The sequence below is a fragment of the Saccoglossus kowalevskii genome, chromosome 5 (assembly GCF_978046115.1).
Source record: "Saccoglossus kowalevskii chromosome 5, keSacKowa6.1, whole genome shotgun sequence".
NCBI classification, from domain to species: Eukaryota; Metazoa; Hemichordata; class Enteropneusta; family Harrimaniidae; genus Saccoglossus; species Saccoglossus kowalevskii.
The window spans coordinates 8,910,598-8,926,998 of NC_140645.1; the positions used below are offsets into that span (position 1 = coordinate 8,910,598).

Sequence of the window (16,401 nt, forward strand, 5' to 3'; positions counted from 1 at the left end):
GCCCCCTGTTGGCAAATGATTGAGCCTTCATCAACGTTGGAATCCCGGATGTTGTCAATCCAGAGACTGTAAAACACGTTGAAATAGTTACATGGCATTTTAGCGAATTTCACTCCATATAAAAATTAAAATAATCCTAATTAATTTAAAATGCTGACAATCTCATTAGACATCTTGAATTAGCAACCAGGGGAGCCGAATGCACAATCTTCTTCGTGCCAGACGGTCATGTGACTTTAGGCTATAAAACAGTCCGATAGTAGTCTGTACTTTTAGAGCATCAGCTGTTTCGAATTCTAACTTATCATGATAGACAAAATTTTATATGACCCGACCAAACATTATTGTCGGGTAAACGTCTGGTCATTGTTAGGCGAAATTCTCCCATGCTATGCTGTGGTATAGGAATTGTTCCAGTAGTCATAGTAACCTTACAAATGAGCTACTGAAACTATGCGTGTTTCTGTCATAGTACAGTTGATAATTAAAGTACAAAAAGTAGCATATTACACTTAATAAAGTGGAAACAACGAATAAAACAAAGTATACCACTGGCGGATCAAGAAATTCGGTTGGGGGGGGGGGCTCCTATTGACGTCGCCTCCGGTGGACTGGGTTTGTCAATTGCCACGGAACGGCGAACACTTGTAATGAGATACATTGGCGTCACCGGATGTTAAAAATATAATCGTGTTGAAATAAAATATGCTTGTTTTCATTTCGAATTGCCCCATCTCCGAAACCCGACGTCAACAATTTGCTTCCTTTTCACAATGATCAAAAGCGATGCTTTTTTGTGACCACTTTGTACTCTTGTTTCCTGGGCCAGTCTTGTGGAAGCTATCTCAAGTATTACAAGCTGCCTTTCTTTGGTTTAACCTCCGTTCCGGGATTGGTAAGCATGACGTCACAAAGAAAACCAAACCTAATCACATCTTATATAAATATGGCATACAACACATTCTACAACGTAGTCAATTCACACAAATAAAAAGCTGAGCACATTCTTCGCTGCTTCCCGTCCTCCCTTGCGAATGGCAAGTAGGAGGGAGGCAACTAGTAATCGCCATATTGTTCCACTGGACCGGGATTCCGGTTGGAAGTCACGAGACTAAGTGGCGTAATTTAAAAAAACATTATAATATTCGTTTACTGTAAACAACTTTTCATCACGCCATGCCAATACATTCTGCCTTCTTAGATTTGCATATTTGAGATGTTTCTGGCATTTCTCGCTGTTTCTGTGCAAATTTATAATATAAGAAACAGTTTTGTATTCGCCCAACATTCGAGAGTAAAAGGAAACCCCTGCTCTAGAGCCACGAGCGTTAGCGCTGACGTCAGGTAATCAAGGGAAATAGAACAAGCAACAAGAAAGTGAATAATCAGAATGCCGGAACCGTTACTAGTTACCGGCCTCTTGTGGCTTGGTACGCCATGACACTTGAGGCGGGAACCAGCCAAAGCGCATTCGAAATATTTGGAGAGCGCCCTCTTGACATAAGCTTGAAGTAGACAAGATACTTTATATATCTCTTCTTGGTCGATGGGACTGAACACAATTCGACGTTATCATATATATATATATATATATATATATATATATATATATATATATATATATATATATATATATATATATATATATATATATATATATATATATATATATATATATATATATATATATATATATATATATATATATATATATATATATATATATATATATATATATATAAATTTAACACAAGATGGTGGCTAGCGAGCTCACGTTGTAACATAAGTCATGAATGAACTTAGACGTTGCCCGTCGATCACGTGACTGTATAAGTGTACCAGTTTACCCTCGAGAATAGGAAACCTTTATTATAGTTATTTACAATCAAATACACAAATAAATATACAAATATATAAATATTTCTGTATCATGGCCATTACAACTGGTGTACACGTGCATATACGCATTATACGAGGGTGACCTCAAGGACTGTCATGCACGAGGCTTCGCCTCGGTTAACAATAAGCTCTTCATATCGCTAAAACTGTATGTCCACCACTGTTGGGGCGCACATTTGTGTGATATAATATGTTTATTGCCAAAATTTAGAACAAAATATATACTATTGACTTCTCAGTTCTGGACAAGGTATAATTTTAATCTGAGATGAGACGTATATGGTACATGTATTGGATTGTAATTGTTCAACAAATGAATTGACAAGTATTGCCATGGCAATTGGTGTGTAGCGTGGTGTTTTATGTGAATTTAATACCGTGAAATGTTTAAACATTTGGATAGTGAAAGATTACAAAACTGCATTACGTAAAATGCATTAACTATAAGTAGTTAATAAGTCAAGCTACCAGAATCTAACGATAATACACACAGATTACAGACAGTTGTGACTACACACAAGTTAATTGTAACTCTAGTTAACAACCCTTCATTATGGAGCTCCCCAAGGATCAGTACTGTTATTCTCAATCTACACCTCATCACTTGATCAAATTATTCGTCACCACAATCTTCATTTTCACACCAATACTCTGATGACAATCAACTTTACCTTTCTCTCACCAAGGATAACATTTCAGCTGCCATATCCCAAATTGAAAATTGCTTATCTAACATCAAGGCTTGGATGGTTAACAACAAACTACAGCTAAATGATGGCAAAGATATTGCTAATATCCAAACCCTTTGCATGGTATCAACATTGCATCAACACTCGTTAAACCGGTTAAAGCAGCTCGCAACATTGGTGTCACTTTCGATGATTCACTTCAGTTTAGTGAACATATAATTAAACTCATTCACTCTATTATAACCGCTAAACTGGATTACGGCAATGCCTTACTCTATGGCTTACCAAATTCACAGATACACCTGCTTCAGAGGGCTCAAAACTGTGCTGCCCGTCTAATTACACGTACCAACAAATTTGATCATATCAATCCTGTTCTTCGTAAATTACATTAACTGCCAGTTCACTATAGGATACACTTTAAAATTTTACTACTCACGTACAAGTCACTTCATGGATTGACACCACCCTACATATCGGACCTAATTCACAAAAATCAAAACCAGAGAACCCTTCGCTCAAGTAAGAAACATACACTTGCCGTACCTCGGACTCATCCCAAGAATTATGGTGATCGGTTATTCGGCCATTCCTCGCCATCTTTATGGAATCAACTACCAATGATTTACTTCATTATGTTCACATTCTGTCTTTTGCAGGTCAAACATTTCAATATCTACCTTATTGTCTACCTTAAGTCAGTATTGGTTATCTAGAATAACCATGTAACAGGTGGTCATTGTTATCTCATCACTACTAATTAAATGATGATGTTTCTGAAACTTAGGCTACATAAATATACGAGTATATCTAACTAAAATAAGGCATCAAATTGTTTGTAGAGAATTTAATATTATTCACCGAGTGCGTTTATATATATTTCTGTTCCTGTAAATTTTTTATACATCGAATTGTTTAATTGGATTCGCGATTACTGGTAATGAGGATACAAGATTTATTTTACGAGTAAGAAGGGCATCACAAGTAAATGTATTGTAACGTCCGCTCATGACGGTCTTAGATTCAATCACTTATACCAAATTATTTACGCTTGTTATCTGCCGTCCATATATCTTCACTTTGCGGCTGTGCTCATTTTCAGAAACATCATAATGGCGCAGTGTGAAATACTTCTGTTGGCAAGCGAGACGCTCTTGTCGTAATTATGCGTCATTTACGTGTGTTTTTGCCTTGAATTACGTTTTAAAACTGTGTTTTTCTTCTACCTTTTCAGATTGTAATTATTGTCCAAGGCCGATTAAACAAATCAAACAATTATGAAATTAAAGATATTCACAGCAGTGATTTTATTAGCAATAACTATTTGGGTCTCTACTTTGTTTTACGACATGTATCATCTCCAGGTAAAATACATAAACCTTCCCATTCAGCAAGCACATGGGATGTGGAGCAAGCACGATGGCATTTATTATCAAGTGAGTGTAACAAAACAGCCTATAACTTCGACAACTGAACAGCAAAATCGCATCGTGAAAGAAAAAAAGAGTAAACACGATGAAAATCATAATCAAATAAGTGTAACAGAGCAGCCTATAACTTCGAAAATAAAACTGCGGAATCGCGTCGTGATAACAAATCATAATATGAAATCTAAGTTAAATGAATTTGGAGTAACTGATGACATGGTTGCCAAGGCAATGGTACATAAATCGTCAACAGAAAGATTAATCTCTATTCTCGAGATTATAACGGTTACAAAGAGAAATTTAACACTTGGCGTTGTTGGTGGATCGATTTCTGCGGGAGGAGGGTTGCCATACTGTGACAATGTTTTTATCTACAGAGTCGCTTCCTATTTCCGTCAAATTCTTCAAACGGATGTAACTGTCATAAATGGTGCAATTGGAGGTTTGTATAGTAGACAGTGTTCCCTTTGTTTCGACACATTTATTAATGGAAACGATATTGATATTCTTTTTTGGGAGTTTGCATTTAATGATCGTGGTTTACTGCCAATTGGCCAGGAAGAGTTGACAAGAATAGCTTTCTCACTACCTAATACTCCTCAGCTTATGTATGTCCATTTCGTACATGGAGCTATGCTGGATGCCAGAGACTGTTTTGAGAATGATCAGAAAAAACGTTTACCCCTAAGTAAATATTATGATGTCCCAATTATTGATCAACGGAATTCAGTTTGCGATTTACCGAGAAATGGAAAAGCGAATGATCTGCGTGCTGGGGATAATGCACATCCAAGTATTAAAGCACATTCAATGATGGCGTTATTTATAAATCTACTTGTTGGCGAAACGTTAATGAACTGGACGAATGCGAGGACGGATGTTTTAGTAAGACATTGGAGCCTCAATAACGTTTGCTTTTAAAATTCAACCTTTCAAAGAAAAAAAACTTTCTCTGTTGCAGTCTTTCTTCTTGCTATGGTACCATCAATTAAACATCTTACATTGAAAATCGATAACCGTGATGTTATACTTATCAGTGGTGACACTAAAAGGTCGCCAGATGGCGGTATACTGACTGTTGCAAAAATGTGAAATCTGGAAAGCACACATTAGCAATTTTCAGCAGCCATGTGAGGTTCAAAGTTCATTCTATCGTCGCATATATAACTAAGAATGATACACAGTATGAAGACATTTTAATGTTAAAATATATATTAAAAGAAACTTTTGGTCTGGTCAAGGTGAATGAAAAGTGGTGTTCATTTTTTAAACATTTTCTATTGCTATTCAGAACTGGAAATAACTGTGTGCTTAAGGAGTTTAACACATCAATGTTGGCAATCTGTCTCAAATTGGTCATTAAGATTATGCAAGTACCCCTAGTTGTCCCATTTTTTTATATTCAGAATACCTATATTAGTTCAATCAAGATTTTCGTCACTGCTAGTTGACATAAACTTGTCTCCAAATGCAATCCTAATCGGATAGATCATACTTACCATGAATACTCCTCTTTTATGTATGTGATTGTCCGTGACGTCAGAGACTGTACTTATTCATGACCATCTAGTCGCTGTACGTCTACGTACATTACACGCTTTTTTTGTAATCGTCTTTTTTTGGGCGTACACGCCTGCATTTCTCCGTCATACATTCTCTGGACAGGTCATGCGTTCGTTTAGAAATGTCATCATCTGAGAGATATATAGTCGCGGAAAATCTTCATGAATCTTTTGTTCCAGTTCTGTATTCTCGAATGATGTATAGAAAAATTTGTTCTGGAGGTGTAGTTCCTTCTCATTGAACACATACAACTACTAGAAAGGTGTATACACAAGCACATACTAGAATGATATAGACACAGTTACAGCCATAAACAACTTTCTCGCCATTGATATACGAGGTGTACGAAACAGTTGAATTAATAACTCATTAAGATTTTATTTTGATCATAATCAATATATGTTTGATATTATACTTAATTGTCAAAAACTGTAAGTGTAGCTCTATAATATATGGAGAAAAGTGATGAGGAATATCCAGGAAAGTTTATAATAATATTGTGTAAATAATAATAACATAATCATGCTATATGTTACAGAAGTGTCAATTAGTATACATTTTAATGAAGACCGAATTAATTTGCAACAGATGAGTATAACGTTAATCAAAGCTGGGAAAAATGATCGTAATTTTAAATTTGTCAGTGATACTGATTACTTATGTTTGTATAATCAAGGTTTTATGGCGATGTTTAGATACTGTTTATTGATATGTATAATATAATACAAAATTGGTGAACTTGTTGAAATAATTACATGTTTCTATCCATTGTATTCATATTCATTACCTCTTTTATAATCTGCCATCATTTAACAAGTTGCGTCATTAAGTTCACAGAAACCGGATATAACCCAACGAGTGGTAGAATAGTATGTTTCCTACACCCTGACACACTGATTCTAAATCTAAAAATCCTATGTACGTTTATTATCTGATGTATATAATTTATTCATTTGTCGGGAAACAATGGTACAATATTTTAAAACAGACACAACATGGTAGTTTCACTCTAGTTTGTACACTAGGCACAGGACAATTAAACAAAAACAACAACGAAGACGACGACTGAGAGTCCCTTCCCACATTCATATTAAATGGTGGCAGTCGTCGCGCTGCGCATGTGCGACATTTGTGTTGATAAACATTGATTTTCCCATAATTCAACGCGTTTTTCTGATGGAAATCACAAGTATGAGGTTTGACCTGGACGTGACTTGCACTGATTACCGCCGGTGATTCCTTCCATACCTTCCAATCACATAAATAATACCTAATTAAAGCTTAGTAACAATCCAGTTTGTATTCGTTGATCTGTGCAACTTTCAAAGTCGCCATATATAAAACCCATCTATCTCGCGCATGCGTGGCGCGACGACTACCGATCTTTAATAATTTGGTTAAGGCTAGGTTGTCAAGGAGAGTGCCACTAATCTAAAAACTTGTATTGTTGTTGAATAGCGTCATTGTAAGAACATATAGTTAATATCAGATGATAATGCAGTTATTTCTTCAAAAATGGATAGACACTCTTAAACAACACTAACACAATAATATAACAGTTATCGAATTAAGCTTCTCGCTGGTTCCCGACAATTATTTTGCATAATGATGCTGTTATATATTTAATCGTAGTGTTTTTTTCGAAATTTAAATGATTAAATTATATTCAGTTAGCTAATTAAAATGATTCAGAAAAAACGGATACGTATTGTCTTTAAAAAAATGCATATTTTACACAAACACTACAAAGCGACTCACTAATGTACATTGAAAATATGAAACACGGAACGTTTTGATTTATTGAATATAATGGCGATAATATTCTAATAAATTCTAATGTCCACATCGTCGATGAATCAACATATGTGCATATGTCTACCAAAACTCTAATATTAAAGTTGGAGTAACCCCACTTCATTCAACCGTTGAATACCAAATGACATGACTATCCACTGAGTACATACAACTTGGTATCGCATTTGCACTGTTATTAAGTGTGGGAAGTTAAACTGTGCCTCATGTTACTGAGTTAATCTTCTAATAGGCACCGATTTATGACAGTAGCAATTTTAATATTATTGAAATAACGGATTACTGAGTTGCCTGCTGGTCAATATTTCCATCACTCAAAACTCAAAATGAATTTACTGTCCTGTATATAGTTTTATCGAAATCAAAATAATAACATGCAACAATTGAAACCATAGGAATATTGTGAATTTTTAAACATATTATCAAGTTGCGGCCAAATGCATGGAAAATTATTGTCATATTTACTTCAGCAAGCAGAGATCAATACCATCTGTTACCAAGGTATCCATGCTGCTTTGGTATATGCATGATGTATGCTTATATTATTATGCAACTATTTGTGTAGAATAGTCAAATGTATAGGAGTGATACAACGTATAAAACACAAGTACAAGTACTAGGTAAACACACACGAAAGATCTTTCGACATTTAATATTTAATGTGTTTCATAAATTTTTTCAATAAATTGTTTTTTTTTTATTAAATGTATGTTGCTGAATGCCATTATGATATTGTATGTGCTCTGACAGTAATCCATAAAATAAACCATGCATGAAATCTACATTACTGCTACGCTGTGTGGCATGAACGCAAATCAATTGAGTAAGTTTAGAGCTATATACGTATACTTTAGTATACGCTGTTGACGCAAGCATTGAGAATGAGGCTCATGTTTGCATGACATATTTTAACATTTCCAAATCTTCGTTATGTTCTCATTGTATTTTGACTTGAATTAAGGATGTAATGATAGAAAATAACATTAGGAAATGTATGATATTTTCATTTTGTGTGGTGAAAATTGTTGAACTATATTTATTGGTATGTTTTATTACACTGTTCTTTAAGAAAAAAATACCCTAAGCTGATCCGCCATATAAAATTGAAAACACGAAGTAGTATTCTAACAAGTCAACTCTAACCAACCGTTTGGTAGTCTATAGTACTGTCTACGGGGTGTTTTCAAAAATGTAATATCAAAAATATTAAACTGTAAAACAATCACTCATTTTTTCTGTTAGTTTCATCCCTGAAAAACCAGCTCGTCGTTCGATCACAAGATTTTTCCATGGTATATATGTGCAAAAACTATCACTTCTGTAACACGACGGCACGACACAATTTTGACCAACATAGTCATAATATTCTTAGCGAGAGATTGGAGAAAAAAAAGGATATCCGAGTAAGTCAACTTTATACCAATTACCTAATTCATATCGATATCATTCATCTGTAAAACTAATCAACATGCACGCGTTTGCGTCTGTCGGCGAGGGAGCCAAAATCACACGGCAAAGGCCCGGATACTGGAGTGCTACCTTTTTGCAAGAAACTAGCCTTTTCTCGCCCTTCGACGAGACTTGATTTTAAGTTGTCAGAACTATAGAAATATGTTGTTTGAGGTAATTATGTCAACAATCGCGACGTCATCCTATATACATAACATGGAATATACATATGACGTTATTACGAGGATACTTCAAAGTATGCACGAAGACAGTACAACGGGAATATCGACCCACGAGGAGTCACTCTATATTAAAACCTTACACCATGTGCGTTCTTGCTAAAGAATAATAGGCCCCTAGGGCTGGCAGCACATTGCCAAACCATACCCCCTATTGTAAATTTAGTACCCCCTAGAGCAGACATATTGAAAAAAACCCTATTGCAGACATATATTGAGAACATCCTATTCCTATTGCGAGCATTCTCTACCGTTTTTTTTCACTCAAGTGGGACCAACTCAAACAAGCTATGGTCTAGGGCGGTGTATGGGAGTGGTTGTTGCAAGAGGGGCCTACAGCGAGCGCAGCAACCCTGTGAGTTTATTCCTGGGGGCCTATTGCAGACATTAGAATTTTAAAAGGAGCCTATTTGCCTCCCGCGCGGGCCCGCTTTAGAAGGTGAAAAACACTCCCTTTCCCCGCTAAATTTGGAACGCACATGGGGTAGTAACGGCATATAGAGTGCCCCCCCGGGTATCGACCGACGCGCAGCGAAGGTCGATGCGACGACGTACTGTCTTGAGTGCATAGTTTGAGGTATCCTCGTAATAACCTTATTATTATACATCGTTTCCTTCCAAGGATACATCATGGGAACGCCGAAATCAAAAAGTTTAAAACAGAATTAGCGGTCAAACCCAGATGGCAGCCATGTTTTTTTTCTATTTACGCGCGTAATCATTCCATATTTGGAATTTGCATTTCCTTATATGGTAGAATGAAAATACCGCAAAATTACGGCACGATGTAACTTATGGCGTTACGGCGACAGATGTATAATAATATCTATTATTTTACTCCTATCAGAACCTTTAAAAGCAAAACAAAATAACAATATCATTATGCTTATGCTTTTTATATTACTCACACTTGTAATTAAAGTTAAAATACAAAACTAACATCAACAACTACTTCTCATCATAAGACAATCTTTGTTTCTACTTTGTCTTTCGCAATGAGCAACACAATCACACTAGTTTATCCAGCTACAAACAAAACAAACAAAAACGCGATTCCAGCGCTTATTTAATTAATTCAGTCATTACTGGCATAATATGAAAATATTATGTTTTTGTCTGAAGCAAAATTTCAGACAAATCGGCTAAGGTGATACTGCCTTATATTATTTTCAGATCGGATATCAACATTTGTACAAACACGAGTCTCAATCTCAATGCGCACGTCAACCCTTAACAACAGTATATGCATGTAGCTCTAGATGCATTCAAACTATTTGCGTTCATGCCGCGCACATGAAATTGTATAACAGGTATACATCACGCATAAGCCGATGGAGTTAGCGATGCTAGGGAAACAAGATTGCCTTGGTAACATATAGGATAATCCGGCTTGTGTGTGTGTGCAAAATAAATATGACGATTAACTGTCATGCATTCGGCCGCAATTTGTTGATATGTGGCTAAAGAATAAAAATTATCATATGGATCTCGATTTTTGCATATTGATTTAGTTTCTTTACAATCTTGAATAACACTACTCGACACAAAGAACAGTTCAAAAGGACAGAGGAGTTCTGTCTCATGGAAATATTCACCAGCACGCAACGCCATAATCCGTTGTTTTTTAATAATATTAAAATCGCCACTGTTATAAATTGGTGCATATTAGGAGATTAACACAGTAACAGGAGGCACCTACCGACACATAATTACAGAGTCGCAGTCCTACACGTTACCATGTCTGTACTCTGTAGATGGTTGAGTCACTTAGTATTAAATGCTTGAATAAGGATATCATAACTTCAATATTGCAGGTATGGTAAACATATACACATATGTTGATTCAACGATATATATAGTTCTTCGGTCAGTTCTTTATCTATTGGAGTATTTCCCCAATGATATTCAATAAATCACCATGTTCCGTGCTTACTGTTTTCAATGTACACCAATGAGTCACTTTCTAATACTTGTGTGAAAATACGAATGTATTATTTTGTCTGAACATATTACAATGATCTAACGTAACGTAGTCTGGGCTCAGACTAGACTAGCTATAGCTATTTTCTGAAGCCTCTTTCATCCATTTTCTGTGATTTTTATCATACCAATTATTGTATTTGTTACTTCTTACTTCAGGATGAATAAACGTATTATTATTATTATTATTATTATTATAATTATTATTATTATTAATATGTGAATAGGTGTTTCTCATCAAATATTTACCATTGATCATCCAAGGCAGATGAAACCTGAATATATCTCAATATAGTTTAATCATGTTAATTTCCAAATAAAAATATAAAAGCTTTATTATGCAAATTGACTTATGGAGGTCAACGAGAAGCTTTTTTTCGATAACAATTACATTATTGTGTACGTGTTGCTTAAACATAGAGCGTTTTTTACGTTATCATCTGTTGTTTCGTTGTCTGCATATCATTACAATGTTGCTTGTCATCAACAGAATTAAAACAAATGTATAGATACCAGTTATACGCATTATCAGTCTGAATATTAACTCTTTTATTTGTATGTTTTTGATTCTAATGTTTAAATTGGGGAGACTCTCCTTAGCGATAGTTTATTGCCTTGCCACTAACGTTAATATAATGCGCAAGAGCTATTGGGGTATGTCCGTTGTTGTTGTTCTTGTTGTTATTGTTATTGTGTAATGGATAACTTAAATAATGTTTATTCAAGCAATGTAAAACTTAGTTCCATTGTGCCGTGCCTCGTGTGAAACTATCACGAAAAACAGACAGAGTTGAGATTCAAATCTCTGAATGTTTAATTGAATATGCCTGACTTCGCATGAACAGATGGAACATGTTTCAAATGCTACACTGGTTAGAGTGAATAAACATTACTGTCTGAGTGATACATCGTCAAAACTCTAGGGAGAAATTGATTGATGCTGACTAACTGGGAGACTGACACACGTTAACGTTGTATCTTACAAAGAAAACGTGTATCATTTAAACATTGTATGTTTTATTAGCCCTCATTCACGAAATAAAAATACACATGTTGATTAAGCTCTATTGTCTAATTATGCCACAATTATCAAAACAAATTCTAGCAAATTCTACATTTTGTGACAATATCATTGATTTTTTTTAGCTTTTTTGTGAATATTCTTGTTTCAATAATTTGTACGTATCTCCAGCTTGGTTGTTTTACTTAGTTCCATTGTGCCGTGCCTCGTGTGAAACTATCACGAAAAACAGACAGAGTTGAGATTCAAATCTCTGAATGTTTAATTGAATATGCCTAACTTCGCATGAACAGATGGAACATGTTTCAAATGCTACACTGGTTAGAGTGAATAAACATTACTGTCTGAGTGATACATCGTCAAAACTCTAGGGAGAAATTGATTGATGCTGACTAACTGGGAGACTGACACACGTTAACGTTGTATCTTACAAAGAAAACGTGTATCATTTAAACATTGTATGTTTTATTAGCCCTCATTCACGAAATAAAAATACACATGTTGATTAAGCTCTATTGTCTAATTATGCCACAATTATCAAAACAAATTCTAGCAAATTCTACATTTTGTGACAATATCATTGATTTTTTTTAGCTTTTTTGTGAATATTCTTGTTTCAATAATTTGTACGTATCTCCAGCTTGGTTGTTTTACTACTTGATATTTAGATACTCTTAATGGAAAATGTTATTCGTCATATTATGACGATATCATTATTTCTCTATTTTTAGTAAATAATGTTGACATTTTTTAAAGAAAAATAACATCTTTAACTACATTTTAAATAATACCACACATTGGTTTGTTACTTAATATATAGGTACTTTGGGTGGTTTCTGTCTTATTTAATTTCCCATTGTTTATTATTGCAAATAGTTTTGTTATTTTTGACAAATTTGATATTTTCAACTTCTTCATAAAAACTAGTGGCCCGACTGCTTTGATATTTTGGGTCAAAAAATTGGTTTGGTTTTGGGTTTCGAACCGCAGCTTTCCCAATTTTGGCCACTTTTGCCGAAGGAGACAAAACAATACCTGGCGCAGACATTTTCCCCGCCACGTGTGTGTATAATACCACCTAACCTATCTATTAAAATTAGCTTCGACTTATTCTGTAAATTCGCTATAAATAATAGTCAGCACTTAAAATAAAGGTTATGTTTATGCTGTATTAGTACACTGGGATATAAATACAAGATATATTTATGCCACAAACGCGTAGTTTCAAACCCATGACAACTACTCGCATGTACTCGCGCCTACGCTGATCTAGGGAGTTTGTTCACCATGCATAAATTATCATAATTATACAGATAAACATGTCAAATAATGCTAACATAATGCTAACATGATGACAAATAATATATAAATGTGAACAAAATGATAAAATAATGTAAAAATGCTTACAAAACCAAAACATAATGATACAATAAGGATAAAATAACATGAAAATGCTAACATAATGATGAAATAAAGATAAAATAAAAAAAACAAAATGATAAAAATGTGAACATAATGATGAAATAATGTGAAAATGCAAACAAAATTAAAAAATTATGTGAAAATAATCATGATAAATAATATAAAAATGTGAACATAATGATGAAATAATGTAAAAATGTTGGTGTGCATTTAATGACTTGACCACAACAATGCTATTATAAAATTATGTCTGTCAGTTGTCTGCGAGGCTGCATGTTAGTAAATATGAGACTCACACACACAACTGGAAAAGTGTTCGATGCGTCACAAAGCAACACAGGTGTCTGGAATGAGCACACCTTGTTAGCTAGACACAGCTAATGCAATAAAGATCTAATTCTGACCAGTAATATGTATTCTATATAGAGACTCGAATGGCGTGTTACATATTTTGGTAGACAATAAATATTTAGTAATTACTTCCAAAAACATTTTTTAGTTTTATTTTGGAGGGAAAGATCAAGGTACGAAGCTGAATCCATGCTCTCTGTTGTGTCGTTAATGTTTTGTTTCTTTGTGATAAATCAAATAAAGATAATTAGAAAGATGATTGTTATTTAAACTATTTAAATTAATCGTTATATTATTTTTAGAATACAGAGGTTTAGCGGTACGTATTTACGCTGATTGGTTTATAAATAAAGCAGATGACCTTTCAACTTTTCAAAACAACATGGCTGCGATCGACACATTTTGTTGCTCGAAGATAATGCAGAAGATCATCTAGTGATGTTGATGTAATAATAGTTTAAAAATGAAAAGAGTAACGCTCAAACAATCAAATGTTTTTAAAATTCAAAACAAATTTTGAATATTTAAATAATATTTGCTAAAGAAAGTGTGAATATAAGAAACTATTAAATATTATTTTTGCCATCAATATTATTTTTTATTCTTGTTTCAGTGATGAAGCTAAAATCTATTAAGGTCATCTTGTCTTCAATCGTGTTTGTAAGTGCTGGAATATATACTATAGTTATATTTGGATGTGTACAATGGCAACATGACGCTCTTCGAATGAATCCCCACAGGATTAATAAGCTTTCCGTTGAAATGCCTCTACAAAGTCCCGATCAAATGATACATTACGGATTTTCAACCAGATTTTCAGAAGATGACATTTCTAAACTGAAATACAATCTTGAAAAAGAGCGCATGATGATGGAATCCAAGAGGAAAGACTTAAACATTACAAATAAAATGGTTTCTATGGCGTTAGCACACAGGACATCAACGGAAAGAATGAAGCATATATTTCGAGATATAGTACGCACTCGCAGAACTCTAAAACTGGGTGTCATTGGAGGATCTATCTCAGCAGGCGGTGGTCTCTATAGTTGGCGTGATGTCTACATTCGAGATGTCGCTGATGCATTGCAGAGACTATTGAATACAACGGTGATAATTAAAAACGGAGCAGTGGGAGCTTTAACTAGCTTCATGTGTCTGATGTGTTTCGATAGATTTATTGAAGGAAATGATGTTGACATCTTCTTTTGGGAATTTGGAGTTAATGATTATGGGGACGCGGAAGGTCAGGAGAAATTAACACGTTTTGTTACATCGTTGCCCCATAAGCCACAGTTGATGTACATCAATTTTATAATGGGTGCGATGATACGACGAGGCGAGTGTACTAGCGATGAACAAACATGTAGCGTGCCTCTGAGTAAATATTACAACATCCCATCAATCAGTGAACAAAATGCAGTTTGTCATCTTATAAAAGAAAATCAAGCGAGCGATTTGTGGAACCACGATGATACCCGAAAACACCCGAGCTCAAAGGCTCACGTGATGATGGCGCTATTTGTTCGTTATATTATCTGGGAAGCTGCGCACAATCTATTAATGGAAAAAATTCCCCAAGTAGCAGATACACCGGTGAATGCTTCTGACATACCAATGTTGCTCGCAAACGCAACGTTCATGCATTCACAGTGTTGGTCCACACTACAATCGGCATACACACCATACATTACCAATGATCGTAATCACGATCTACAACCGTCGTGGTCTAAAGCCTGGCATTATGCAGAAGTCAATCTCACAGGATACAAGCGAGCAGACGTAAAAGGACAGTGGCGATCTGGAAAAGCAAACGCGTCTATAGAATTTCCATTTAATATACAACCCTACAAAAATATGCATTTCTTAATTAGGTTGTTTCCAAGGCCTCCTATGCACTGTACACTTAGTGCAAGTTTGGACGCTGGCCCAGCAGTGATTGTTGAACGATGGGTTGATGTCTTTGAGAATGTTTCCCCAGGGTATCACACGATAACACTAACAAATGTGAAAGGCTGTCCTGGCTGGCTCAATATCCACACTATTGTAGCATACATAAAGTAATACAGTGGCAACTTTCTTAAAATGATGTATATACACTAAATCAATTTGAATTTTTAACAATCAAACCCAACAAATATCACATATTATCTTACTCACTTCTCAATTAATTACTTTCGCTCATGTCATGTCAAAAACGAGCGAATCAAATTCAGGCTGTTGTATTATTTCTTGATATGTTAGTTTGGTCTTAATTTACAACTTCAAGGTCATTTGACCATAAAAGAGAACTGGCTATGGTAAACACAGTACATGTTGGTTATGTATATTTTTATTTCTTTCTATGTTTTTTCATTTGTTCAGACTTTACACAATTGTTGATCTCTTTCTAGTGCACATCTGCCAGACCCTGTACATAGTACTGTACAACGAAAATATTCTAGATATTCTATAAGACAAACAATGTGACGTAAAATAACTAATGAGGTTATTACGAGGATACCTCGAAGTATGCACGAAGGCAGTATAGCGGGAGTATCGACCGACGCGCA

At 34.9% G+C, this 16,401-nt stretch overlaps 1 protein-coding gene across 1 annotated transcript; it reads left to right on the top strand.

Moving 5' to 3' along the window:
* The first annotated feature begins 10,776 nt into the window (after positions 1-10,776).
* On the top strand, positions 10,777-16,178 carry LOC146745478 (uncharacterized). The gene is made up of 2 exons (XM_085499518.1): positions 10,777-10,892; positions 14,466-16,178. Exon 2 carries the CDS (start codon positions 14,468-14,470, stop codon positions 15,911-15,913), a length of 1,446 nt encoding a protein of 481 aa, XP_085355644.1. The 5' UTR covers positions 10,777-10,892; positions 14,466-14,467; the 3' UTR covers positions 15,914-16,178.
* The last annotated feature ends 223 nt before the right edge of the window (positions 16,179-16,401 follow it).